Here is a 27,889-nt window from a genome sequence, read left to right as displayed (position 1 = left end):
AAAAATGTAAATGTAATCAGTTACATTAAACCACTGCCAAAGGGTTCATTTGCACGAACAATTACCTCTGTTTTGATTTATTTTCCTAAATACATATATCTCCATATTTTTTCCTAAACTGCTATCGCTTTATTCATTGTAAGAACGGCTTTTATGTGTGTTTCTCCAAATGAACGATTTACTATTACTGTATGTGCTACGACGTGGTTGTAACATCTCAAAACGTCCACTAGGTGGTGCTCAAGCCACACAGCTCGCCTGTATTAATAAACGAGGTCAATTAAACTGGTCACTCGTATCGTTCTCTATTAACTTCTCCTCCTCGGAAACACGACCGTGTCACCTCCTCTCTGTCTGTTTTAAGGCCCTGCGGTGTTTTTTTCACTGCAGTTTTATCTCCTGTTGACGAAAAGGTGACATCCTTCATGTCAGCGAAGGGAAACACATCCATTTATTTCCACCTCGTCGACGGTTGTGTGTGTCATTGTGTGTGTGTGTGTGCGCGTGTGGAGAAATCTAGGAAGTAACGTTCGCCAAACTTCTCGACCAGGACGACGGGGAGACGTTAATCCCCAATTTCCATAAGAAACTGTGATTTATACGACGAATAACGTCGCCGAACTGCCGGGAAAATACTTTTCCATCATTTAAAACTGTGAATAAGCAGTTTGTCGCCTCACCTTCTTTGGGAAGCTCAGGTGAAGAAACTTTTTTTTTTTTTCCCTGAAGTTGTGATTGGAGTTCGTCAACGCTAACCGGAGGTGCGGCGATCTTTGTCTACTCGTCGTTTTTAGGAGTTTTTCGGCTTTTAAAGATGAAATGAGTGGTTTTCCCTCAAAGGTGAATCTTATTTTGACATTTCAGTCCTGTTTGTCACTTGGTGCCGTGTGTCATTTGTCACCTGGGGGGATGTTTGTGTGGGAATGTGGTTACGCATAAGAGGAAATGGCGATTATAGTTACAGTAGGAATTAACGTGTTGATACGGTAGGTGGAAATAAGGCAAACAAGGACGTCTTTATACCAGAAATAATGTATTTTACTGTATTTGAAATGCAAACGGGCTTAAGTTTAGATTAATCTGGACTTTGGTCTAAATACCTTCTGTCCATTCTGCATTTTAAACTGACATTTGATCACATTATGTGTGTTTCTGCAGTGGATGCTGGCAGCGGGTCGGGGCAGTGAGTTATGCTGAAGGCCGCCTGTATCTCTGCATATCAGGATGAGCGCTACAGATGGAGCCAGGGCCTCTGAACAGGATGAAGAGACCCGTGTTGTGCAGATCTACCCCAGGCTGTCTCAGGACACAGCTGCCTACTGTCCCCTGCAGATCAACGGCGAGGACACAGCGAGGACGGTCGTCCACAATGCCGTGGTCACTCTGGGCCTGGATACCAGCTGGACGTACAGCCTGCTGGAGGTCAGGAAGAGCGGCGGAGAGGAGATGCCGCTGGAGGCAGGGGATTGCCTGTTGGAGCGAGTCCTGCAGTGGCCACCAGAGACACAGAAGTGGCACCATCAGACTCACGGGTACTACTTCATCCTGCAGCGAGCAAACACTGGAGGCAACCAAGTAGAAGCTAGCAGAGAGGACTGTGATGACCTCTGCAACCTCCAGACTGTGACCGAGGAGAGTATCGTGGAGGTTTTACGCCAGCGCTTCTACAGGTTCAAAATCTACACCTACGCCAGCAACATCCTCATGGCCATCAACCCTAATAAGTTCCTGCCTGTTTACTACAATCCCAAGTACATCAAGATGTACGAGAACCAGCCACTGGCCAAACTGAGCCCTCATATATTTGCCTTAGCAGACGTGGCCTTCCGTGCCATGCTGAGCAGGCAGGTCAACCAGTGTATTGTGATATCTGGTGAGAGTGGCTCAGGGAAAACTGAAAGCAGCAGTTATCTCATCCACTGCTTGACTGCCCTCAGCCAGAAGACGTACTCCAGTGGGCTGAAACGGACCATCCTAGGGGCTGGCCCGGTGCTAGAGGTAGGTCACTGTGATGCAAAGCTGGCCAACTGCTAAAACCACTGACCGCAAGTCTGTTGTAGCAGTCCACAGTTTTAACTTAAAGATTTAAGTAACTGTCAAGCATTTTCTGGTTTCAGGATTTACTTCTTAATATCTTATTGCAAGTCTTAGAGAGGTCAGGTCATCGCATTTTTAAACTAGAGCTGCAACTACAACCCTGATTCCAAGAAAGTGGGGACGCCGTGTAAAATGTAAATAAACAAAATGCGATCATGTGCAAGCAAACTGTGTTTACCGAAGTGGTCCTGAGCCCATGTAGTAATATCATTAATACAATCAATCAAAGTGGTGAACCTCGCTCCATCCTCGCCTGTGAACGACTGAGCCTTTCCAGGATACCCCTTTCATACCTAATCATGACACTATCACCTGTTACCAGTCAACCTGTTTATCTGTGGAATGTTCCAAACAGGTGTTTTTGGAGCATTCTACATCTTTCCCAGTCTTTAGCTGCTCCTGTCCCAACTTGTTTGAAACGTGTTGCTGACCAAGCACACATTTACAAAAATCAATGAAGCTGATCAGGTCAAACTTTATATATATCATCTTTGTGCTGTTTTCAGTTGGACTATATGTCAAGAAGGATTCATTAATTACCACACTCTGAATGAAAAATATCACTTATCAAGCAAATGTTCCAACATTTCCTAGCTGTTGCCTCTTGAATCTAAGTATTTACTGCTTGATATTAGTATAAATTTATGATTTTTGTACTCTTGGTTGATATTTTTATCTATGCTATGAAAAACTGATCTGACCCTCCATTTTTTAATTGAAAATATTTTTCAGGCTTTTCCAGCTGTCAGACCAGCCCCAATCTTTCACCTCACTTGACCCCACTAACTTGCATGCATGGTTTAAGAAGCCCCAGCTGGTGGGGGTGTTTTCAGTTCAGTTGACAAAACCAGTCACTTAAACCAGCTAGTCATTTGCCTTTGCTGCAGAATGCAGACAGCGATGAGCCATGAATCGGGACTTCACAGAATCATGGTGATGATATGAATTTGCTCATCACCAGATTAATTTGGATGGGTTTTTATTTTTCTTGTTTTGTGGCTCTGGTCAGGGTTCAGAGTCTAAATGAAACTTCATTTGCATCATACACAGTGCCGTCTTTAGTCTCATATCCCTTTTAGATGTCCCTTCTTTTAACAAATAGAAATTGGTGTATAAAAATAAGAAACCCCTCCCTTTGTTTTGCACTTCCTGCAACAAAGACATCAGTGTAATCAACAATAACCACAAAACAGCTGCATGATGTGAACCATGAAAGACTCTGTGTCTTGTTAGTCAGAGAAAATGCAACAGATCATGAAGGACCGCAAACATTCACCAGTTCGAGTACGAAGGCAGGAAATCTGTTTTGTGCTGAGTTTTGATCATCCGTTTGTTTTGCAATATTCTTCTCACAGTCATTTCATCAAATCAGAGAGCACCGAAGAGTGAAACTGTCTGTCCACTGGGAATTCCCACTTTGTTGCCACGTCACTTCAGTTTCAGTCTCGCACATTAAGAGGTTTCTTTGTTGGCTTTCATGTCAGTTGTGTTTCCGTAACAGTGTCAGTGAGCGACCCAGCAACTCTTGCCCACACTTTCCTGTGAAATCCGCTTTCTATTTCAGTTGACTGTTAGATTACACAATGTGTTTAAATGATAACTGACTTGAAACTAGGCCAAATGTCTTTTTAGGGAAATGCCTGCCTCCCTGGGACTTAAAACCTTGTGTTTTACGGGACAAACACTGTTATTTCTTTTCCCAGCAACCTGGAGGAAGGCTGTAGTTGGTTTCAGTTCATTTAAGGGTGCAATATGTAACATGTGCATAGTTTAAAACATTCAAAAAAAGAACATTATCAACAGAATGTGAAGAGGTAACAGTTCTGACTTTACGTCAAAGACGTCTGTGTATCGTGTTGTAGAGTTATCTGCTGAAGTTAGCATGCTAACCAGCTAGCCCCAGCTCGAAGATGTATGCAGGCGGCGAGTTTGCTACGTTTCACAAGCCCTCTTAGCTTCTGTAGTCTCAAAAATAAGCAAAATTAACTTGCACCATCTGAATTAAGATTAGCTTAATTGTCTTGTTAACTCATCATAAAACACACTTCATTCAGACTAAACAGAAGCAAAGTCCAGTCTGGCCAGACTCAAGCCAGCTAATAGGGCCACTAGCTGCACAGCTAACTGAGCTAACTAGCTAACGACAGCTAGTAGCTACACCCATGGACAACTCCAGCAAAGAGTACAGTGAGCAGCAGTTAGCGGTTCCTCTGGTGATTTCCTGCCTGACCTTCGACCGGTGACTGATTCTTACGCATTGTACCCTTTGCAAAACAAAAAACTTGTTTTATTCACATTGTTTTCCAAAGCACCACTGCACGGTTTATCTATCCATCAATAGACCATCTAACCTTTCACACAAAGGATCGTGGCCCACTTTGTTCCTGATCACAAGCCCACACACACAAAGGGGCCCGCCTTTTCTTTAGACAGCGTCTAAATATGGATTCTTCCTTTTTGTGAACAAGTCCAACAAGTTCCTCCTTGAAAGAAGCAACAGTTGAAGTATTTTTCCTGTCATTTGAGCTTTCTGGCATTCTGTTGTTTTGTGTTCTTGTCTCAGGAGACAGTCCGAGACTTTTAGCTTGAAGACAGAAAGTGGTTTGTTGTGATTGATCCTGGTATGATTACATTTTTTTTATCTGTGAAGAAACAAGCTTACTGAAGACAGAGGTCATGACACATTATCTAGCCTTAGGTTAAACCAGTGGAGGCCTTGTTCAGTGTGTTTACAGCAAAGCTGAATATCAGTAGAGGCCAAGCTATATAGATAAGATTTCTATTTTAGTAATGAGAATCATTAATTTGAATTAATTTGTTTTTTGTGGGTTTTATGGTTCTGTAGTTTTGCAAAATGCCTGTTACCATCTTGAGATTCCCTTTGTGTACATGAGTCACACCCTACTACTATCTTCTTTATCCGAAATCAGAACATCATGACCACTATCTTTCCCTCCAAACTGTAATTCAATGTTATCTCACATCAGTACGTAACGGAAACTACACGTGATTTTAGTCACCCTGGTGCAACGTAACAGCTCCTGACTCATGTTTTGATTGCCTTTTTAAAACATACATGATGAATAATGGAAAGCAAACTGTAAGTTGTTTAATTTTTAAAATCAGAGAGCGATCTGCAGCAGGTGATGGCACCTTGCGTTCATTAGGTGTAGCAGTTACCTGACTGACTGGGTGGCTGTTGCTGCTCCAGGTTTGTGTTGGGGGTTGGTGATCAGGAAGCAGAGAGCTGAGCTCCACAGGGCGAATGTGCAGGGCGTTGTCTGAGGGAGCACCAGAGAGAGGAGAGAAACTGGAACGTGTCAGAACAGGCTCAGCCAGGTCTGCTGGCAAACCGACACAACAAAGTGTAAATCGCACAAAAATCTCTGTCTCTGCTTAAACCCTGCACTCTTTCTTCCTTCCCTCTTCACTCCGCTGAGTTTCAAGTCAGGGATCGTGGATTCTCTGAGGTTTGCTTTCAAGAATTCTGTCCCATTTGTTATATCATCAGGAAGTGTATTAAATGAACTAGACCAGTGGTTCCCAAAGTGGGGCTTAAGACCAACTCAGGCGGTAGCAGGATCAATTTGAGGGGTCAAAAGACATTTCCCAGAATAAGAAGAAGCAGAAGAAGCATTCATGATACGCAAGATTATTTTCTAAACCTTAAGGCCTCAAACAATGTCTGTAATATAAAAGGGTAAAAATCACTCTTTGGGTCATCCAGTCAAAACCCGTCATCATATGTAACTGGTGATGATGGTGCACAGTAGACATTGTTTGTTCTTTTAAGCAGCCTGACTGACTTTGTAGTTTATCAGACAGCATGACATATAAATGGTTGTTGTATGGATTATAGCTGAATCTAATGGCTCTTTTCTTTATCAGCGAAACTATAGATTATTTGTTGAATTAATTCCAGACAACAGTGAAAAATGCCCATCACAGTTACCAAGACTCCAAGGTGACATCAAACTGAGAACCAGGGAATATTTGCCACAATCACTTACTAAATCAGTTTTAAAAAAATAAATTGTCGGCCACTTTGTCAGTCAAAGTGAAATATCACAGCTTATTCTGTTAAGTCGGGTATCGTGAGACTTTGGGTTTTGGTTGCTTTTTTGAGGCCAAATTTCCGGTGATAAATGTGGAATTTTGTTGATTTCACAGGACCAGGTCTCCCTGAATGAATAGCTTTTGTCTCTGTTGGGAAAGAGGGGCGAGTTCAGCCTGGCCCTCCTCATGATGGTGTCCTCCAGAGGATCCAGCCCCTCAGCTGGGATCTGGCGGACACCTGTTTCTCTCCTTCTTCCTCATACCAGCTTCACTGATCTCTCCACATGCCTTTCCTCCCTTTCCCCGCCATATTCGACATCTGTACGAAAGTCTGATCTGTTTGAAAATGAAAACCATGCGTGCCTCTCTGTGTTTACGAAGGTGTGCTGTCTTCAAACATTCCAGCGAATCAACCCTTTACCTGCCAGAGTGCGATCTGTACAGTATGTAGGTCTAGCTCAGTCTGCATGAGCGTTACTCTGACCTGTTACAACACGACCCTCAGCAGCTCACAGTGGAATGAAGGAAAACGATGCCTTAGACGCTGGCGTTTGTATTTTTCTTTTCCGTTGTTACAGGTTAATTGTTGGGAAGTAGAAGCTGATCCAGAGTCAGCTGCAGCTAATGAGCGGCATTTTTCCCAGTGACTTTGCCTGGGTGGAGTCTTTTGTGTTGTTGTTAGTGAACCTTAGTTACTGTCTCCAGTCACAGAATAACAAACTGTGACATCAGTGTTACGTTTCCTCTCAGGCTGCAGCCAACAATAATGTTCGTCATCAGTTCTAACAGTTAGTTTTCAATTAATTGTTTAGGCTTGAAGGTCATTACAAATGCTCACCAGTTAATGTTGGGCATTTCTTATGTGATAAATAATTTCAAATGATAAACTGATCAGTTGTTAAGATAGCTGTCAGTCTTCTCTGTTGGTTGACTAATCAATCAGACAACTGATAGTTCCTTCTGAATTGCTGATTAACTTATTGGTCACCAGATGATTGGGGTAGTAGTTTTCCAGCTTTATCGGCTCTGCGGTAGAGAAAGAAATTTTCCACTGGTAATAGACCACACAGAGAAAAACCTCTGAAGACGGAACCGTGTTTTAAGTGGGAATGAAACTCTCCATTTACGCGGAAACCTTATTGATAACTTAACAAAAGGCTGCTCAATAACACTTTTATTTTCAATGCCTGTAGCCACTTAACCATGTGCATAATAGATGTGAGTCTCCGGGTTCAACTGCATTATTGATGAAAACACTGAGACCTAATGCATTTATGCTGTTCAGTTTTATACAATTCCTTCACATCGTTTTATATTCAAAGTACTTACTGTACATCAGTTAGATCATCAGTTAGTACTTTGTAGTATTTTCAGCTTTCGACTCATTTGTGTTAATACTGAGTCATTCTTGGATGAGAGTGGTTTTGCTTCCTCTAAATTAGTTCAGAGTAAAGCTGCAACAATTAGTAGATTAATCCATTAGTCGACTTAGATTTTCAGTATTTTGATAATTAATTTATTGTTTTGAGAAAGTGTGACAGAGCGGCTGAGCAGAGTCCGTGCTGCTGCTAGCAGAGTGGTTTGGAGGACAACACAGAGAACAACAGTCCATGCAAAGAGGCTGAAATAAATAACTAATAATGAAGATCGATGTTAGTTGCAGCTCCAGTTCGGAGTTTTACCAACTTGATCTTCAATGTTGCATAAGGTTGCTAACAAAAACACTCTCCTGCCACCCACAAACCAAAGTGATTTATTTTGATATCTGCTCTGCAAACATGAAAAGTGTTTAGGCCTGGGTGCCAGTGTCTGTGAGAAACATGGCCACAAATTTGTCTGTTTATTTTAGGGAAAACTTATGTTCCCTGTGTTTTAAACAGGCCTTTGGCAACGCGAGGACTTCAGAGAATAACAACTCCAGTCGCTTTGGGAAGTTCATCCAGCTCAACTATCTGGAGAGTGGTGTCATCAGAGGGTAAGACATGGCCTTTCATTTTTCTCAGCAACCTTCTGTGTTCAAGTTTGTTTTTCTTCTTTTCTGTTGGCTACCACGTCAAGCTTCACAGGTTTTGTTGACATTCATTTCTTGTTTGTTTCATGCAGGGCAGTTATTGAGAAGTATCTACTAGAAAAGTCCCGCCTGGTATCCAGAGATAAGAGTGAAAGGTATAAATGAGACAAATGAATGCTTCACTGATAGAAACCTCACTCACATTATCACCAATTTGTACCTGAACCTTGACCTCGAATAAAAGCAGTCAACACTCACAACACATTGGAGAAGGCTCAAACAGCCTTTACAGCACTGTGTAAGTAACAGATAAAATGAAACCAGCCTGAGCGCTGATTGACTGTATCGGCGCTCTGTGACCCGCAGGAACTACCACGTGTTCTACTATCTGCTGATGGGTGCGTCCAAAGACGAGCAGGAGGAGTTCCATCTATTAAAGCCGCAAGATTATTTCTACCTCAAGCAGGTACGTCTGATCCACACACTTTACAGAGGCAGTCGTAGAGAAAGGGGAGGAGCAGCAGTAAGACATAATGTGTGACTGATGGTGTCAGATGGGGTAAAGCAGTGGTAGATGTGTATAGAAACAGACCCACAACATCTAGAAACTTCTCAAGAGTAAATTGCAGCCCGTCAAAGTTTTCCCTGCGCAGTGAATAAACAGACACTCACATAAAACTGTAAACCTACCTCCCTTAACTGAGATTACCGCGCACCTGCTTTCCCTCAAAATCGTTTGATTATATTTAGAATTTAGGACCATGTACACCCACTGATATCTTTGTCTATGTAATCGTGTTTATTTATGTCTTTTGAAAATGCTGTTGTTTGATTGAACCCTGGTGTGGACTGAAAATGTACTCGCACCACCTAAAAAAGTTTGTCTCTAAGTTTCAAGCAACCTGGGCCATTTTGTATGTGGAGACAATGCAGCGTGGACCAACTACTAGATTGACGCTGTCGCCATGCTTAATATTCACCACCTCTTTCTCTCCGTGTCTCGTCCGATTGTCCTGCAGGAAGACCTCCATGTAGACGATGAGGAGAAACTTGGGCAGGAGTACAAGCGGCTCCATCAAGCTATGGAGATGGTTGGCTTCTTGGCCTCCACTAAGAAACAGTATGTACGAGTTTGATAATGAATAACACAACTGGAATGCTGCAGGCTGGGGTCAAACCAGCTAGTGTACCTGTACTTAACCTTTAGGGAAGGTCAGTAAAAAAGGATCGGTGTAAAATGTGTCTGCAAAACTCTTTGTCTCTAAAAAAAACAATAAGACTTGGAAATTTTCAGTATTTAAGGCCAAAAATGTCTGTCAATAACGTGGGATTTGTTATCAGGGACACAACAGTACATGCCTGAAGGTTTAGACCGTCTCAGGAACGTGTATTATTAAAGGAGAGCACTCAGTCTTCAAAGAGGAGGGATTTCAATAAATGTTAGCTGTGCAAGCAACATTTCACTGTTTTCACAGTGTTTACAGTGACGCTGCACAACTCTCAGTAAGCTGCACCAATCTAAAAACAGTCTAGGTAGGCAAAGTACATTGTAATGGAAGTGTTCACTGTCGAAGAGTTTCTGCTGTCTGCATTGGTGTCAGTGACAGGTCAGAGCTTGTCAAGTCAAGCAGGGAAAAATATGCAGCAAGCATGTTGACAAGCGCCCGACAGCCTCGAGACACAGCGTACACATAAAGGCACTGGCAGCATAGTTTATAACCTGTTCAGGTTGCTTCCCTGGTGCATAACCACACACTGAGAGCGCAGTAACTGTTACAGTGAATCAATCCACAAAGCAGTGTACAGTAACACTGCAAACATAACAGGCAGAAAGTAGAAGTTATCTGTCTTTAATAAAGGGTTCGTACATTCCTTAACAAACTGCTCGAGCAGTCACAGAGGTCCAGTGCAGATTTGGTTGTGCACAAAGTAAAGTGCATAAAAATAGAAATAGATATGAAAGTTCAGATAAGGCATACTTTTACTTACATTTACAATGGGTTGAAGTTACTCTGTAACTTTTGACTGCTTGCACAGCTCGTCTTTCTAGCTGATAATATCGGAAAATGGATAATGTTGCTATCAGCTACAGTTTCTGCAGCACTAGATGTGCATGCTAGAAGGCAACACTGATATGTTTACATAAACACAGCAATGTTATCCTGCCAGACACTGTTAGTTGACTACATGTGCACAAGCGCTGACATACGATGCCAATATTCAGTGTGAGAAAAGTTATTAGATAAAGTTGGAGCGTGTTGAAACTGAAGGCCGGTTTGAAGGACAGATAGTTAACAATAAGTGAAACAAGTCCGTCAGATTAGTTGTTGAAATGGATGAAATACTTGAACACAAATTCAGTTTGATCATCGAGAAAGTGTTCAATTGAAAGTTTCACTGGATTCTGGTGGGATGGCCAAGTTAAACACTTAGTGTTGCAATTAGTTGTTCACCTGTTATTCTAGAACTGAGGACCTCCATTGTGGTTGCCAGGTGTGTTAAGCCCACCTAATGCCATCTGTGTGGGTATGTGTGTGTGTGTATTTCCACTATGCAGCATATTTTCCATCCTCTCTGCCATCCTGCTCTTGGGCAACGTGACGTACACACTGTCAGAGGACGCTGAAGTCCTGGAGGTCGGACCTGCTGAAGTTCTGTCCACGCTGTCCGTCATCCTCAAAGTACGTTCCTAAAGTTAAACGGTTGATAATGAAAGCTAAGATACGCGCTGCTAAATCAGTCTCCAGTTGATTTCCTGTGTTGTGCCAGTTCAACAAAACCCTACACTTGAAATGAAAATCTTATTAGCTACAAAATATTTTGACTCAGTGAGCAGAGCAACTTGTGCAGTGCGTCATCACTGCGCCTAAAATAGCTGTGTGTATTGTTTAAGAGCGAACATGTTTCAGCCTGCTCTCTTTGTCAATACAGAAGTTGGTAGTGATTTTCTTGTGGATTAAAAATGTTACTGTATCGTAGGGATGTCTTAACAGTTTTTTTATTATTCGTAGGTAAAAAAGGAGCTACTAGTGAAGACTTTGACCAAGAGGAGAGTAGTGACTGCCAACGCCAGCGTGGATTCACAGTACACACTACAAGAGGTAGTTTAGTATTTGGGCTGGCCCCCAAAGATTAATTATTATGTCATTATGTATAATGACGAATCATCACATTGCATAACGCTCAGTTTTGTTTGGTATCATGGTCAGCATGAAATTTAAAGTTGTTACCACCCTTTTTTGTGTTCATGTGAGTTGAAGTTGTAATTGGCTTTGTTTGATGTTTGTGTGCGTTCAGGCCTCCACAGTGCGGGACTCCATGGCCAAGTCTTTGTACAGCGCTCTGTTTGACTGGATCATCCTCCACATCAACCATGCGATGCTCAATAGACGAGACATGGAGGAGTCAGTCTCGGTAAGTCACGTTATGTAATTTGGGGCTGCACTATTAAGGACAAAAAAGTGAAATTTTGACTGAAGGAGGCCGACAGTTTTAGTCAAATGAGAGGGTGAAATGTTTTCAGTCGTCCTCAAAGTTACTCTGAATTCAAATTTAAAAGTCAAATTCTATTTAAATATATCAAATTATCATCAATTGCTTGTTATTTTTCTCCTGCAACTCTGAAGTACTACACACATGTATCTGAAGTCAGATCATAGTTGCATTATTAATCAAAAATACACTGTAGTTTCAGCAGGAAATATGCAGCTAATTAAGTACATTATCAAGTATCCAGTGCTGTCTTTTTGTGTGCTGGTTAAGAATTGTCCTGTTTGCTGTTGTGTTTGTAGTGTTTGTCCATCGGCGTCCTTGATATGTTTGGATTCGAGAACCTCCAGACAAACAGCTTTGAGCAGCTGTGCATCAATTATACCAATGAGAAAATGCAGTATTACATCAACCAGCACATCTTCAAGCTTGAGCAGGTAGGTGTTCTCACAGTTACCGCCCTGAAAAAGTCTTAAAATATCTGAAATTATACTATCAAAGTTTAGTGCTGATATGGTCTCAGATATACTGTCGTGTTTCATGGTGCTTTCATTTGTTTTCAGTTTCGAATTTGTGGATTATTTTTGGCTTTAAAGAGTCTTAAAACTGTGGCTGTTTCATCTGATGGTTCTGCATGTTTCTCTATGTCCTCAGTTCTGTTCTGAGACAAGCCAATCTACATTTACTTCAGCTGAGTAACCTGATTATCTAATTAAAATACATTCCAGGAAGATTACGTGTCAGAGGGCCTTACCTGGCAAAACATCGACTACTCTGACAACAGTGGCTGCATTCAGCTGATCAGCGAGAAGTCAACCGGACTCTTTGACCTGCTCGATAAGGAGAGCAGGTAGGTTAACGTCCCTGCTGTGATTTCTCACACTGAACATCCAGGCGAAAGACATTCAAACACAGTGTCGTGGCAGACTGGCCTGTCTGACTGATCTTAGCTGTGATCTTTTAGAAAAGGTCCAAGGAATAGTTCCTGTATTGAACAATAAATGCCAACAAGTGAGTGACAGCTAGCTGCTAGGTTTCAGCAACCAGGCTTCATTCGTTCCGCCTCACCTCCACTCACACTCCACCTCCATTTTTGGATAAACTGGGAGTGAGGCAGAGTCGGGCACTGCCAAGATGCTGATGGTCAGAGCCGCTGTCACTGAGCTTCACAATGGCCCTTCAGAAACCTATGAGTGACGTCATGGAGGCTGGAAGTGTTACTGGATGATACAGTTGAATCATGATGATCTATTTTTTATGTAAGATCAACGTGGCATACATGAGTATTTCAAATTACTATCAAATAAAACTCATTCATTCTTGCATATCATAATATCATCATATCAGCATGTGATGTTGGGTTATTACGTGGCCTGTCCAGCCCCCCAGTCGACAGATGCAGTCATTTCTGTTGCTGCTGACCTACTGTTTCTTTACTGAAGTCAGTCTTGTTTTGTTTCCCAGATATTACATGCTTGTATTGATATTCTGTCCTTCTCTTTGTGTATCTTCAGCATCCCTCAGGCCACAGATGAAACCCTGTTGGACAAGTTAAAGCTGCAGCATCAGGACAATCCATTCTTTGTAACTTCTTCAAACACAGAGCTGACTTTTGTCATTCAGCACTTTGCTGGGAGAGTTAAATATCACATCAAGGTGGAGTATTTTTCCCACACCGTAAACAGCTTTTTTCTACAAAGTAAAGAGTAATTTTACATTTGAAATTCAGTTTATGTACGTTCCATCATTCAGCTCGACCACTGTAGCATAGTGAGGGTCTCAGTAGCCTTGGTAGATAAGCCACTCTGGGAAAATCCTTGAAAATCTTTGTGGACTAAGTGAATGATTAATGCTGCTCCCTCCCCCGGGATCGCTGTTGTTGCCCTGTGAAGTTTAAAGATGTGAATACATGCAGTGAAAGTGGAGCGCCACAGATTCCCTCCTGTGTGAATACAGCAGGAATAAAAGCATTCGGCGCCGTAATCATGATTCTTCTGCTTCTTCAGGACTTCCGTCAGAAAAACACCGAGCACATGCTTCCTGAGGTCGTATCGCTTCTACGGAGCAGTGAGCGGGCGTTCCTGCATCACTTGGTGGCATCCAGCCCAGAAGCACAGTTCAGATGGGGGGTCCTCCGAGCCACCATCCGCATCCTCACAGTATTCAAGAACATGGGACGCAAGCGGGCAGAATTGAGTAAGTCGCTTTAGTTGCTCATCCAGCTGCTTTTTCAGCTGCATCCAGCAAAAAACACTGTGGATGTGTCTTGCAGGACAAACTAGTCACAGCTTGTCAGGAATTATATGTTTGTTTAACTGACTTTTTGTGAACAACTCAGTCACCCTTCATCTCTCTGGCATGTTTTTTTTTCTGTTGATAATGTACTGTACAACTGACTTGTATTGTCACCACAGTTGCTACCAGAAAAGACTCCCGTATGTCCCTTAAAGACTTGAAGCAGCGCAGCAGTACTGTGGACAGACTGTCAAGGTAAAGTTTTCTACACTGGTGCATTTATAGTGGATTTTACTGCCGCTGACATGTCTCTCTTGCACTTGATTTTCATTGTGATACAACCGAATGTATTCAAACTGACCACTGGTCTTGAATCAGACTGGCATTTTCTGTTTTTTCATTTATTCATTCATCGTGTCATTCAGTCTTAGTTAGTTAAGCTTTTTTATTCAGGAAATCTCATTGAGATCAAGATCTTTTTGCAAGAGAGACCTGAGAACAAATGACATATACACATGGATCATCATTACAAGAAAAAATTTTCCAGGCGAGTTATAACCATCACAGATATTATTAGAAGAATAAGCTAATTAAGCTGTAAATTCTCTCGCTGTGTCACAGTTCATTCCAGTAGTACGATGCATAGCACTGGAAACAAACCAGTCTTCCCCAGTTCAGAGTTGGTATGAGGAACTTTTAAAGCTAGCTGATCTTGTGATCTGGCTCTAGTTTTAATTACACTGTGGTGGGAGTCTTTCCCAAGAAGAAACACCATCATCATGGTTTCCATCCATGACTAAAAAAACACACATACATGAAATGGTCCCAGAACACAACTAATATTCCCTCTGTGTACGCAAGACAAAATAATGATCCAGATGGGACGTTGTACGTGACTTACTATGAGCATAGGCCTGTACACATGCTTGTCAAAAGGCAAATACACCTTTAAAAGGAAAAACGGCCTCTTAGCTGATGAAGTACCTCTCTGACATTCACAGCAACAGCCTGACTCTGGATTTCTCCTTCGATCGCTCTGATGAACTGCCTCTTGACGTGTTTGAAGACATCTTTGCCAATTACGAAAAGAGAAAGTAAGTGGAGCATATGGCCTAATTTAAAACACAGTTTAAACATAACATGATATGCTAAACTTCCCCTTTTCACCTCATATTTCCAGAGCTGTGTGTTGAACAGAGCCTCATGTTGTTTGTATCTTCTGCAGGAAAAGTAGAAGCGGTCGACAGAAGCAGCTCATTCCAAAGGTGAAGTGTGCTGATGAAGCTTTTTAAGTCATTTCAGAAGCAGAACTTCCACGTAGATGTTTGTACATTTGTGATATAATCAATCAATTCTGTTTGATCAGTTCATCTGTCTGTCACTCTGTTCATTCATCCATGTGTCTGTCCTTTTGTTTTCGCTTTGTCGTCTTTAATTAAACAGAACCTCATGGATTTGCACTCACTCCAACATATTGTTGATCTCGCTGCACATGACCGAACCAGTAAATTCATCTTCCACCCTCATCGGAAGACAAAGCCGGCTACAGTTAGCACTCAGTTTCAGGTTTGTCCTCTCTGCAGTTCTGTCATAAAGTCCATCTTGACGTACATGTCTGTGGAGGGAAAGGTGCCATTGTGTCATCCGAAAATGAAATATCCACTATTTGATTTAGCGATGCTCACTTTTATCAGTTTATTGCTTGGACAAATGTCAGACTTTATGGGAGGCTTTTAAAGTTGTGAGTCACTTCTACACTGTAACTGAATTTCAAGCATTTTTCTTCTCAGTAAATAAGGGATATACAGGACAACATTCTGGAATAAAACATTTACAAATGTTTCTTGAGCTATAGCTGTAGTATCTGCTTTTTTGTGCAGTGCATAATTGTGGCACAGTATTGCAAAACACCAGTGCATGTTTGTCTCTAACATGTTGACTGCCGGTTTTTTAATGTACTATCAGAAGAATTCAGCATCAACGATCACTCACTGCACGTCTGTGTCTCACAGGCTTCACTCAGAAGACTGATGGAGACGATTGAAAAAGCCGAGCCGTTCTTTATTTTCTGCATTCGCTCCAATGTTGAAAAGGTAACATCGTCTGTGAATCTGCAACATCATCCTGGCAAACTTAGTCCTGCATGTTAGGCTGTACAACCACAGTTCATCATTTGGGGGAATGTTTTGGTTTTTTTTTTACAGAAAGAGCTGCATTTTGATGATGAACTTGTGCTGCAGCAAATCAAGTACATGGGCATACTGCAGATGGTTCACATCCAGAAGTCTGGCTACAGCGCCAAATACACATTTAAGGTGGGCAGCTGATGAAAAAAGAAACACCCTCTGTTCAACACTTGCATGAATGTTTTGGATTACAAGTACTGGCACCAGGAAGCAAAACTCCACACACAGATTCAGCAAAGGGTTTGTTTGACAAACAATTCTTCCAGTAGCGTAGTTCCACCCGTGCAGCCAAGGTTAAAAAAAAAATGAGGCTCCAGTCAGAATCAGTTTTTAACAAGCGTATCTGAAGAAATGTAGAGGCCCCAAGGTCTTCTAATCAGTACAGCTTGACCGCCGCTCACATCAAAGGTCAGAAAGGTTGCAGTGACCATTCAAATTATTCAACAGATGATTTAATGGTGGCCCCGTTTACATCTGGTATTGAATTGTGATCTGTATCTGGACACATTATCTGGGTAAAGAAAAGGGGTAAATGCATCATGATCAGAATGTGATTGAATGTGCCAAACCACATTTGGAGGTTGTCTGGCCTGCATTGTGTTTGAATCTTAGGTAGGTGTAAATGCAATTCGGACAACATGCTAGCATCCATACACAACACAACCTGATACAGATATTTGTTTTAAGCTAGCATGAAATACGGGTTGTTTTTCAAATTTAGAGATCGAGCAAGCGAGAAAGTCAAAAAACACGTCTCTCATTACTGATCTATCACTTCTGGACCTGTCAATGAGATGAAAGTTAATTTGCACATCTGATTTCTTGATGACAGGAATTTGTTGAGAAGTTCAGAATTTTGCTTCCAAATGGAGCTTCGGGAACTCCAGAGCACATAACTGAACTGTTCGAGAGGATGGAGCTGGATAAGACCACCTATCAAATAGGAAAAACCCAGGTAAATATTCTTTAGTATATCTGTAATTTATTCTGATCTTAACTCACCTTTGTCATGTGTATCAGAATGTCCAGAGGATGAAAAAGACTTCATGATTTACATAAAGTTATAAAAATGCATTAAAGTGACTTAAGCAGTAATGCGTGTACTGAAATGTACCTCACATGACCCAGTACCAGTTGTCTCATCATGCCTCTCTTTCATCTACTCAGGTGTTCCTCAAAGAGAAGGAGAGGCAACTGCTCCAAGACACTGTGAACAAAGAAGTGATGCGTCACATCATCGTCCTGCAGCGCTGGTTCCGTTCCTGTCTGATGAGGTTGCACTTCCTGCAAAAGAAAGATGCCACCATGATTATACAGGTACCATTTATAATATAGAATACTGTACAATAGAAGACAATTGGAAATCTCTTCATGAGGTCTTCTAGTCAATAAAAACACTCATCCAATCACAGGTTTCCAGGGATGTTGTGGATAGCTAGTCTCAAATGAAGAACACAACAGCAGACTCAATTTGACAAGAGGGTTGCTGATGTTTTTTCAGAGGAGCTGGCGTGAGTTTTATGAGAAACAGAACCGAGCTGCTACAGTGATCCAGGCGGCATGGAGGACTTCGCTGAAGAGGTCAGAGCATGAGGAGGAGGACGAGGAGAAGACGTCCAAACCCCGGTCTGGACGGGACAGGTATACCTGCCATTCAACCTGCACTGCGTTGTTTGAATATGATAAGATCTCTCTTCAGTCGAGTTTAACCTGTTTTAACAGATGTAAAAAGGCAACTTCATGATTTCAACATGTGTCCTGTATTAATGCAGGTTTCCAGAGATTACTGTAAATTCAAAGTGTAAAAATTAGGTCTATTTTGTTAACATAACTTGGTGTACTGGGTTAAGGTGCTGCATGCCAGTACACCACACACCATCCACCCAACTGAAATACAGGACTTTATAACCACAGGTTGACTCAGTGTTTATTCAATAACCAGCTTAAAGGGTGTGCTTCTCTTTTGAAACACAGAAGTCATTGAAAAACATCTATAAACCATCAGCATTTCTTGTTACTAACAGGCCAACATACTGTACATCTTGATACTAATGTATCTGTGACAAGCTATGTGATGGGTTAGTGTCTGCCCAGGTTTTATCCAGTACTTTGAACTAGACAATGAGATCATTGTAGTTCAGTTTACTTTATGTGCATTTCAGGTAAATTTCCAGTCAAAACAGATGATAAACCATCAGCATTTCTATTATGGATACAGTTGCTGCATTGCCAGTCTGATTTAGCGGTTCTTACATAACAGCTTGAAGAAAAAAGGTGAGCTGAGGAGGCAGCACAAAGTGGAGTTCAGCCCCAGCAGGACCGAGCAGCCTGACCCAGTCAACGGCCAGTCTGCACAGAGGGCCAGGAGCCGGGAGAAGCGAGAGGGCAGAGGATCCCCTCCCCCTCTCAACAGACCCCTCTCCCTCCCACTGGACCCTAAAGTTGGCCGCGATGATCGCTCCACCAGCCCCTCTAAGAGCCCACTTCAGCGCTACAAGGACATGGGCGGCATCAAGGAGAAGGCCGAGAGGTGGAGGGAAAGGCAGAGCGATGACTCAAGTCCAGAAATACGGAGACGATTGGACAACAGGAAAGATGATTATCAGTAAGCATCTGAACCAGTTTTTTTTTTTTTTTTGTGGCAGTGATTTCTCAAAATGATGCTGGTGTTTTCGTTCCACAATAGACCACACAGCTGTGCTCTCGTTTCCTTCTGCAACACAGGCTTAAAGTAAAGTCCATGTCTGTTGATGAACTGTCCAGGATCAGCTCATCAGGCTCTGATAGTTCACCCTCTACCAGTGAGGTAAGCTTTGGTGATATGTTATTGCGTAATCCAAAACACTGTGTCGTTTGCTTCTCATATAGTTGTTAGTGTCTTGCACAACAATAAATGATGGCATTGGCTTTTCAAAATACTGTGGTTACTGTATGTGTGGTGTAACCTGACAAACACGTGAATGGAGGCTCCTTACACATGAATTAGCAAAGGCCTCCCACCTCTGTGCCTCATCACCTTTCCTGGCCCAATTAGGTCAGAGTGCGTTACCGCAAGCAGCCCAAACGCAAGCGGCGCTTAGCCTACGCCCGCAGCGGTTTGATGATTAACTTTGGGGGCTCCAAGGAGAGCGAGTACTGGAGCTTTCCGCTGCCTCCCATCAGCCCCCATGTGCCCACCCTGAAGAACTCGGCCAGTAGCGTGGATGTCCGGGCCCTCAAATCCGCGGTCAAGGTACTGACCGAAGAGACGCTTTGACCAACCGCGGCTCTCCTCTGCATGCAGGCCTTGCATGTGTATGCCCCAAATTTGTTGAAGGTTGCATTGCTCTGGGCCTTCATATTTCTGCCCTGCATCCCAGGACAACAAAGAATGAGCTCTTGCTTCCGAAAAACAAAATTATCTTTTTTTTTCGTCTCTTTGCGCAAATGAGCCGTAGGTCAGCAGATGTAGTTCAGACTATTAGAGTTATAGACTATTACGACTTGCTTTTATGTCAGTGTTTTTTTTGGCCACCTCAAGGCTTTTTTAACTATACATACCAACTTGTATATTGACCTTAAACTATATGGCAGCATTCATATGAACCCACATTCTTCAAGTTATAGCAACAATCATGGTACGGTAATGTAAAAATCCCTGGGATATCACTGATTGCTTTGACTGATTGCTCACAGAAATCTGAAGCAAAAGTGAAAGCATTCAGACAATCAGTGCACCGAGCCACACACATCACATCACATCACATCACATCACATCACATCACATGATGAATCTAACATGGGAATAAGATTTGAGTACTGTGAATTTGTATTTTAAATCTCACTTGTGTGTGTAAATAAGAAATGTTCATAACACACTGACACGGTTTTATTAATATATGAACTAAGTTTGTTCACACTAACTAAAGCAGACTAAGTTAAAAGCTCAGTTGGTGGCAGGAGACAGTGAAGCTTTGCATGATGAATAAAAATGGTGAAGGACTACAACTGCCGTGCTGATTTTTTATTATGTTTATGCAGTCTGGTTTGGTGATGGGGGAGCTGTGGTGGGGCTGCTGCAGGGGAACATGGTGGGGAAGGAGGACCAACTGTTTACTGAGCTGTTTGTTTGCAAGTTTTACACTTTGAAAAAGAGCATGTGTGTGGTTTGGTACTGTTGCAGATACCATCAGAACATGATGGGTCGAGGTTCAGTCTACCAGCGAGGAGCTCCAATGAGGACTCGGGACAACAGGAATCGAACCAATCACAGCTCACAACCCCTGAGAAGTAAAACTCTTTGCACAGTTTTAAGGAAGCTCTCAAGGTTTTGAGTTTTCAGAACCAAACTTTGTTTTGAATGATACGTAACGTATTTGATATGTTGCTGCATGATATTGATACAGACCGTTTTTTCTACAGGATGTGGTTTCTCAGTAGATTCCTGAAAAAGCGGGCGCTTAAAAATTCCCCAAACAATGACTCTCCATCAGATAAAGCAGGTAACCAAAAGTTTTCAAAGACTTATTCCCCAAAGCAGCAACCTTAATGTATTTATTTGTATAATGCAGATGTTTTATATTTGCACATGTAGTTCATTTATGTACAATAGTATAAACAAAATGGAAATTACTTAAGGGCAAGATCTAAAGGGAAGAGGAAAGAATAAGAATGTCACAGCTTTCATTTGATTACAAGTGGAGGTCACGGTTTACCATCATACATTATTGATTAACACATTTCTCTACTTACTGCCATCTGCAGGCTCTTTGCAGATGAGCAACAGGTGTAAAACATCTTTATATCATAACATAACGCAGTTTTGGGGAGTTTAAAGAGACTCCACTGACCAAAGAAATGTATTTAGATGTTTCCTGAAAGCACCCTCAACATCACTAGTAGATAAAGTAGCTTTAGTGTTTAAATTGTCAACAGTCATGTCAGACTAATGATGCCATGTCTCCCTTGTCTGTGTACAGTCACCTTGCCCAGCTACACCCCACACCCCTACCACATGCCAAACCAGGACAGCAGGGTCAAAAGAAACCCCACCATTCGAATCAGCCGGGCGACGCGGGTGATGCAGTGGAATGCTTCTCTGGACCGTGAGCTCACCGACCCCAAAGAGCTGCGGAATCTGGACGAATTCCTCGGCAATCAGGTGAGATCATCACCTGAAACACAGCAGGTTTACAATACAGGTTGTATTTATGCCACTTTGGAGTGTTGACACACATATGGCTCACATCTTTTTACTGTACTTTTGCTACATACTGCAGCCCAGTTATTTTACACAATCTCAAAACCAAATTAGTAATTACTACAGTAATTCCAGTGAAACCATTGAGAGGTCCTTTTTATACAGTTTTATCTACCCGTGTGTAAATGTATATTTTATATTTGTATTTTATAATGCCTTATTTATGTGTTTAATTCTATCTTGTCCAGTTTTGTACAATTTCATAGTGGAATAGTTGTTTTTTCCTACATAGCATTTTGGAAACCAATCAAGCAAGTTGTACAGGATGGACAATAAATACTGGATATTTCTTTTAAATAATCTTGTATTCCTTGAGCTTAGCAGCTGAAAAATTAAGGCACAATCCAAATGACTGTTCCCCGTTTGATTCCACCCAGGGACATTCGGTGCACGTCATACCACTCTCTCCCCATCCAATGAAAGTGAAAATCAAATAAAAAAATCCAGTTTCTATGTGTTCATTATTTCTTCATCTTTATCCTCAGGTGAATGAGCTGCGGACTAGAATAAAAGAGCTGTCGCCAACAGAGAACATCTTCCTCACAGCCACCATGCAGTTCAGAGAGACCATTAAAGGCATGTACTCTGTGAAGGTCAGTTCAGCATCTTCCTTTGTACAATATAAAGTTTAGTCTTGTAGGGGGAACAGTCTTATAATAGCACATCTCTACCTTTCATGATCATTTAGGAACATTTTTAGAAATGTTGGAAAGTGGTCGTTAACAGTATTTTCTCTTCACATTTTGTGACCAACAGAAGCCCCAGATCAGCTACAAATATCTGATGAAGGGCTACCACAACAAAGTGAGCATGTTAGCAGGGTCCAAGAATAAGACAGAAGTCTCGCTGGTGGTCAACTTGTTTCAGTCTGTGCTGGACGGCTTTATCAGGGGCGAGATAAAACGAGTGGAGTTGGAGCCAGCCAAGGTAGGTTTGACAATTTTATTTCATTTGTCAGTCTCTAAACTCTGATCACTCACTCATATGTCTCACATCTGGCTTCTGTCAGGCCACCAAGACAACAAAGAAGAGGAGGAAGAAGGACAAATGTGTAAGTTTAATATTCTGAGTTAAGTTTTTCCATTATACATCCAGGTGGATCATCCCAATGCATTCTTTGTTCATCTCTCTACAGCCTAATAGCCCTCTGGATCACCTGTTCAGCACATACCAGGTGAACATTATGCAGTCATGTGACTTGTGTGGCTCCTACATCTGGGGAATGGAGAAAGCCTACATGTGCAGTGGTGAGTTCAGAGAGCTGCAAGACCACAAAATGTAGCAGCATTTTAGAATAAATAATAGAGGGACACAATTAAATTGACCTTTTTTTTTTTTTGTCTTTCATTTTAGCTTGCAAGTTAATATGTCATAAGAAATGCCTGAGCAAAATCATCACAGACTGCTCGACACGGTGTGCCAGGCAGGTAGGAACCGACATTTTAAGTACTCCTACAAATACTACAGTATGACTGAGTAACCCTAAAACATACTCATCAATATCTCAAGACTCCCTGTCCATTAATCTCTCATGAATACCCCTCTTTTCTTTGCCTCTGACAGGATGACAGTATGCCAGGTTCCCTTCACTTTGGGGTGCATGTGTGTGTCCTCACAAGTAAAGCCACCCCCGTGCCCAAAGTGGTGGAGTTGTTGCTGATGCACGTGGAGATGAACGGCCTCTACACGGAGGGTATTTACCGCAAGTCGGGCTCGGCCTGTCGAGCGAGGGAGCTCCACCAGATTCTGCAGACTAGTAAGAAATTTTTAGTGCACCAGCTGAAGCTTGAAATGCACAAAATGTTATCTTAGGAGCCCAACAGATCCAGTCAGCTAATAGTAATAATAACAATACCAATAGAATAATGTGCTTGTGCTTGTGTTCTGTGTTGTGGCATCAGATCCTGAGGCAACATCTTTAGACAACTACCCCATCCACACCATCACAGGTCTGGTTAAACGCTGGCTCAGAGAGCTGCCGGACCCCCTCATGACCTTTTCCCTCTACAGTGACTTCCTGCACGCTGTGGGTGAGTAAATATTGATAGTATTTAAATTTTCAAGTTTAAGCCAGAAAGGTCTGATTAGCATTGATAAAACTAATATGGATGCTTACTCTGACAACTTTTTAAAGTTTATTGATCTCCGTATTTGGTTACCCCCAGAGCTTCCAGAGAGAGCTGAGAGAATACGGGCCGTATACCAAAAGATTGACGAACTTCCTCCTGCTAATTTCAACACGTTAGAGCGGCTCATCTTTCACCTTGTCCGGTAGGAAGAAGATCTCTATTATTCCCTCCTACTGCTTCTACTCTTTAACATGTGTAATGCTCATGTCTTGTGCGCTGGCAAAACAAAAAGGTCCCCAGTATATTTTTTGCTGATTAGTTGATCCTGCTGTTTATTTCTCTGTGAAAAGCCCTGTGAGATCTTGATCTGTGTGTCTTTTTAGGGTTTCAAAGGAGGAGGAGCACAATAAGATGTCACCAAACTCTCTCGCTATCGTGTTTGCCCCCTGCATCCTGCGATCACCTGATATTGAGGACCCCTTCCTTGGTATGAAGGATGTGTCCAAGACTACAATGTGAGTCAAACTGCACACTCCCATAACACTCCACTCTCTCCGCGAAGTTTGATTAGATATTTATTTTTCTTGCCTGCTCAAGAAGCTGAAGTCAAACCACTGCACGCGTTCTTTAGGTGAAGTTCCTTTTGGTGTAGGTGAATTCATTTTGACCGTGTTGTCTGCAGGTGTGTGGAGATCCTCATCTCTGAGCAGCTCAGGCGCTACAATGAGAAGATGCAGAATATCCAGGAGCTGGAGTTCGCAGAGGCCCTGGCTGTCAATCAGCTCAAACTGAGGAGACAAAACACGGTATTGAATTCACTGTCAGGCGCTTTCTTGATTGTCTGTGTCTGCCAGCAGTTATTTTTAACTTCATATAAGTGTGAGGAAAGTAACATTCAGGAAATTAACATCCAAACATTTACACTGATATTAAAGAAACTCAAAGTCTCCAGCTTTATGGACTTAAATGACTCAAGCTAAACTTCTGGAACAGGAGCCATTGTCTTCATTTATCAGCTGACCAACCACTGCTCTGATCTCTGCAGATTGTTGAAAAGCCTTCAGAGCTGGACGTTCCAGACCAAACACAGACAGATGATGAAACCGAGAGGACCCTCATCGATCGGATCAAGTCCATCAAGCAAGAAAAGTAAGCGGAGATTTGTTTCATTGGAGCCAAATGCACTGTTAAAATGAGCTTGAATAATATCTTCTTATGTTATTTTCAGGGTGGACTTGGCCTGCAGGTTACCCGAGCTGGAGCAAGAGAACTCTGACAATGACAACCTGGACACATCATCATCGATGAGCTCAGAGAGCCTGGAGGACCGCCTGGGGAGCCTGGACTCGGAAGGTCAGTAGGGAGGTAAGGTACCTTCACCTTCCTCTTCCGCAGTGGGTCGTGTAATGTGGCGTCCAACAGGTTTTATCAGGCAGTGCTAAAGTCGGCCATAGAACTCATTTGTGTCTTTGGCATGTCCTCAAAGACACTCGTTTTGTTGCGCTTGGTCGCTCACATGACAATTAATGGAATTAATTATGTGAAGAAGAAATAGAGCTCGAGAGAGAAGTTCAAACCCTGCCTCATGATCACTCCACTACACAGTGTGGCAAGAATCCAGGCGTCATTCTCAGATTGTCTGCCGAACACAGCCCCTCTAGTGTATATGAAATACTTTTTTTAGAGCATACTGATGCCTTTAGATTATCCAACAAGCTCTTTGTTTGAAGTCGCCTGACGCCCTGAGAAAATAGTCACAGAGCAGACGATCTGATTAGATATAGGCATTGAACTACTGTCTGTGTACTACAAGCTTATAGCACATATTTTCTGATGTTTGGATTTCCAGGAAAGGTGACCATGCAATTGAAGACCCAGAAACCTGAATGCCCGCCGAAACCTCCTGACCTGGCGCAGAGAGTCAGAAGTCTGATGGCTCAGACAGATGATGAACAGAGGCTGTTTTTACCAGGACTAAAGTCAGATGTTACCCAATCCATGTGTTTCCTGCCCAGCCAAGACAGCGCGTCCCCAGCCGACAAGCCCCAGATCACTGGCAAGACTATGAATGGGAGCTTTGACGACCTGGACATCCCTTTCATCGATGAGGATGAAGATCTAGCAGAACACCACAAGTTGTAATAATTGGAATATTCTCGAGTATGTGTTAATAGAAGGCTTGTGTTAAAAAGGAACTGTGCACTTTGTTTTATAGACATTCCCATTTGTCAGTGCTGCTATTGAAACAAAGTGCTTTGAGAATTTATATGTATTTTCATGGGAGATCATACGGACAGTCCCTTCATGGCTTTTATGACAGATCTGGAGAAAGACCCAAGAGCAAGGACTCCTCAGCCTCTTCATGCCAGACACTGTTTGTGATTTTAAACATGTTTCAGAATTGTACAGAACACATTTTATAAAAGGTATTTGGACCAGTTCTGTAAAGTTGTATGACCAGCTGCGTTGTGATGAGGAGCAGTTGAGGATATGAGATTCTTTACTAATGGACATTATTGTGAGCTCGACCACTGTGGTACTAATGGCAGTTTATGGTGTTTTGTGGACAAAATGTCTTGTACAGTAAGTGAAGTGTACAAGAAAAGCTTATAGGAGAATCAGATTCTCTGTTGTACAGATTGACGTTACATTTTGGGCTCTCATTGAGTGTATTGTTGTGTATCTGAAATGTCTCAGCTGTCTTTTTCTGCTTTTCATTTTCCTCTGGGAAATAGCTGCTGTGACTGACCACTGATTCACTATACCTGTGAAGGGAATGGTCATGTTGCTGCAGTTTAGACTGACTGAAAATACTTCCCTCTGTCACTTTCCATGTCAGTGCAAGGCTGTGCTGTTTCACCAAGTAAAGGATGTGTCTATGCATATAATTTTTTAAAAAAATATGCACGTCCATTCTGTGAGGGGTAGGAATAATGCATACTGGGGTGAAGTCTGCATTTTGTCACCACCTGAAATAAACTGACAATTTTCCAATGTTTCCTGCTGTAATGCAGATGGCTACACTTGACAGCAACAAGTGTCTTAACAGTATACAGCATATTATTGTGAAAAATCTGGTCAAAATAAAAAACCAGAAAAAAAAAATAGTGAAAGAGAAGAGAAAGCTTGAATAGTATCAGTTATTTTAGAAAACGTAAAAAAAAAAAATCCAATTTTATATTAGTATCTTGAAATACTTTATTACATTTGTTCCATGGTTTGCTACATTTTGATACTACGTAATATTTATTTTGAATAACAAATGAGATGATTATATCACATCTGGAATCACCATGGAACTTCTATATGTGAGGAAGCTAAAATTGTACTTCACATTGTAAAGGGGAAAAAAAGATGCTTCCTGTGTCAGTGAGATCATAAATGAAAATACCTTAAGCAAACCATTTTCTATTTAATGTAACTGACATGTCATTGTAGTGTAACTGCAATAAAATGGAAATATATTTCAAAAATGTAATAACTTGTCAATGTTAATCTTGAGTCATGAATCCTGATTAAATATGAATCCCAAACTCAAACTAATGTAAGCAAACCTTTTCGACTACAGGCTGGTCAGAAACCCTTTCTGCTCTTGGTAAAATTATTCTCTCTAGATAAGAAAGTTTTAAATTAGGCTTTCGTTCTTTGTGATTCAACATCCCCAGTCTGAGCTGTACTAAAGCAGGCGTTCCAGATGTCCAATCATCCAGTTCTTTTTAGTGACTCCTTATGAATTCCTGCAGCTGCACACACCCTGTGGCAGCTGTCCAGCCCAAAAGGTTTCATTTTGAATAATTTCCCTCCACGTACTTTTGCCAGGAATCTAAACTTAGTGAGCACCACTCCTATCTATTCTGAAACGTATTTCATGGATTCTGTTTTCTGTAGTTCTTGCTTATCCTCTCAAATTATGGATATTGTGTCAGAATGCACTGATGTGCTCATTTACACGAATTAAAATATTTCAGTTAATTTGTCTATCTATGGACAAAACCTAATTTGTATAAATGGAAAGAGAGTCTACCTAATTTAGCACATTTTGAGATATTTTGAATCTGTTGTTACACTAACAACATTAGCAAAGCAGATATTAATCATTTATTATTGTGTCCCAGTTTTGTATTTGATTGTAGTGTATAAGAGTCTGTCTGTTATACTTTTTGTCAGTACAATCTAGAAAGATACAATGATATAATAGATATAAAAGCACAGGTATAAAAGTATTTACATAAATAATGGTGTAGTTGTAGAGTGGATGCTTTCAATGATCAGGTTCAGGTACCAGAAAAGGACATTTATCTATTCTATGTAAGGGCTTTTAGACTTTTTAGACAAATGTGAAAAATTAATGTAAAAGAAAGAGACATTGTAGGACTTCCATTCCATCTGCAACAAAGCATGTGGTATTTATTACCCATAAATAAACTTAGATCACTGAAACTGGTTATATTTGTTTTTACTTGATCGATGACAGTCGTTTTAAAGTGAATTTCGGAGGATTATCAAG

At 41.6% G+C, this 27,889-nt stretch overlaps 1 protein-coding gene across 4 annotated transcripts; it reads left to right on the top strand.

The window, feature by feature from the left end:
- The first annotated feature begins 414 nt into the window (after window positions 1-414).
- LOC143329718 (myosin IXb) lies at window positions 415-26,722 on the top strand. 4 transcript variants are annotated; one of them, XM_076745738.1, is made up of 41 exons: window positions 415-698; window positions 1,159-1,998; window positions 8,034-8,128; window positions 8,257-8,319; window positions 8,531-8,630; window positions 9,184-9,284; window positions 10,722-10,845; window positions 11,176-11,265; window positions 11,462-11,578; window positions 11,956-12,090; window positions 12,382-12,503; window positions 13,168-13,309; window positions 13,660-13,849; window positions 14,068-14,143; window positions 14,890-14,982; window positions 15,114-15,153; window positions 15,332-15,454; window positions 15,901-15,981; window positions 16,093-16,203; window positions 16,907-17,029; window positions 17,242-17,391; window positions 17,576-17,715; window positions 18,335-18,679; window positions 18,799-18,880; window positions 19,109-19,306; window positions 20,237-20,343; window positions 20,476-20,555; window positions 21,033-21,214; window positions 21,799-21,906; window positions 22,070-22,240; window positions 22,323-22,364; window positions 22,449-22,560; window positions 22,667-22,740; window positions 22,877-23,069; window positions 23,215-23,343; window positions 23,479-23,584; window positions 23,766-23,897; window positions 24,065-24,188; window positions 24,428-24,531; window positions 24,611-24,735; window positions 25,232-26,722. In XM_076745738.1, exons 2-41 carry the CDS (start codon window positions 1,225-1,227, stop codon window positions 25,522-25,524), a joined length of 5,697 nt encoding a protein of 1,898 aa, XP_076601853.1. In that variant the 5' UTR covers window positions 415-698; window positions 1,159-1,224; the 3' UTR covers window positions 25,525-26,722. The 4 variants fall into 4 exon arrangements, with proteins under 4 accessions (XP_076601853.1, XP_076601852.1, XP_076601855.1 ...); XM_076745737.1 differs by having other exon boundaries at window positions 415-840; XM_076745740.1 differs by having other exon boundaries at window positions 415-840; window positions 24,611-24,747; window positions 25,232-25,314.
- The last annotated feature ends 1,167 nt before the right edge of the window (window positions 26,723-27,889 follow it).

Source organism: Chaetodon auriga, chromosome 12 (genome assembly GCF_051107435.1).
Source record: "Chaetodon auriga isolate fChaAug3 chromosome 12, fChaAug3.hap1, whole genome shotgun sequence".
Classification (NCBI taxonomy): Eukaryota; Metazoa; Chordata; class Actinopteri; order Chaetodontiformes; family Chaetodontidae; genus Chaetodon; species Chaetodon auriga.
The sequence above is the reverse complement of the archived record's forward strand: the minus strand, read 5'-3'. Positions and strand labels throughout refer to the sequence as shown.

What these genes read in the sequence shown, in the direction of transcription:
- LOC143329718 (XM_076745738.1), top strand. Translation starts at nt 1,225, where the DNA reads ATGAGCGCTACAGATGGAGCCAGGGCCTCTGAACAGGATGAAGAGACC. An exon ending in CAGCTCACAACCCCTGAGAA is followed by an intron (nt 20,344 to 20,475) that starts GTAAAACTCTTT and finishes TTTTTTCTACAG; the next exon opens with GATGTGGTTTCTCAGTAGAT. An exon ending in AAGTCCATCAAGCAAGAAAA is followed by an intron (nt 24,532 to 24,610) that starts GTAAGCGGAGAT and finishes TGTTATTTTCAG; the next exon opens with GGTGGACTTGGCCTGCAGGT.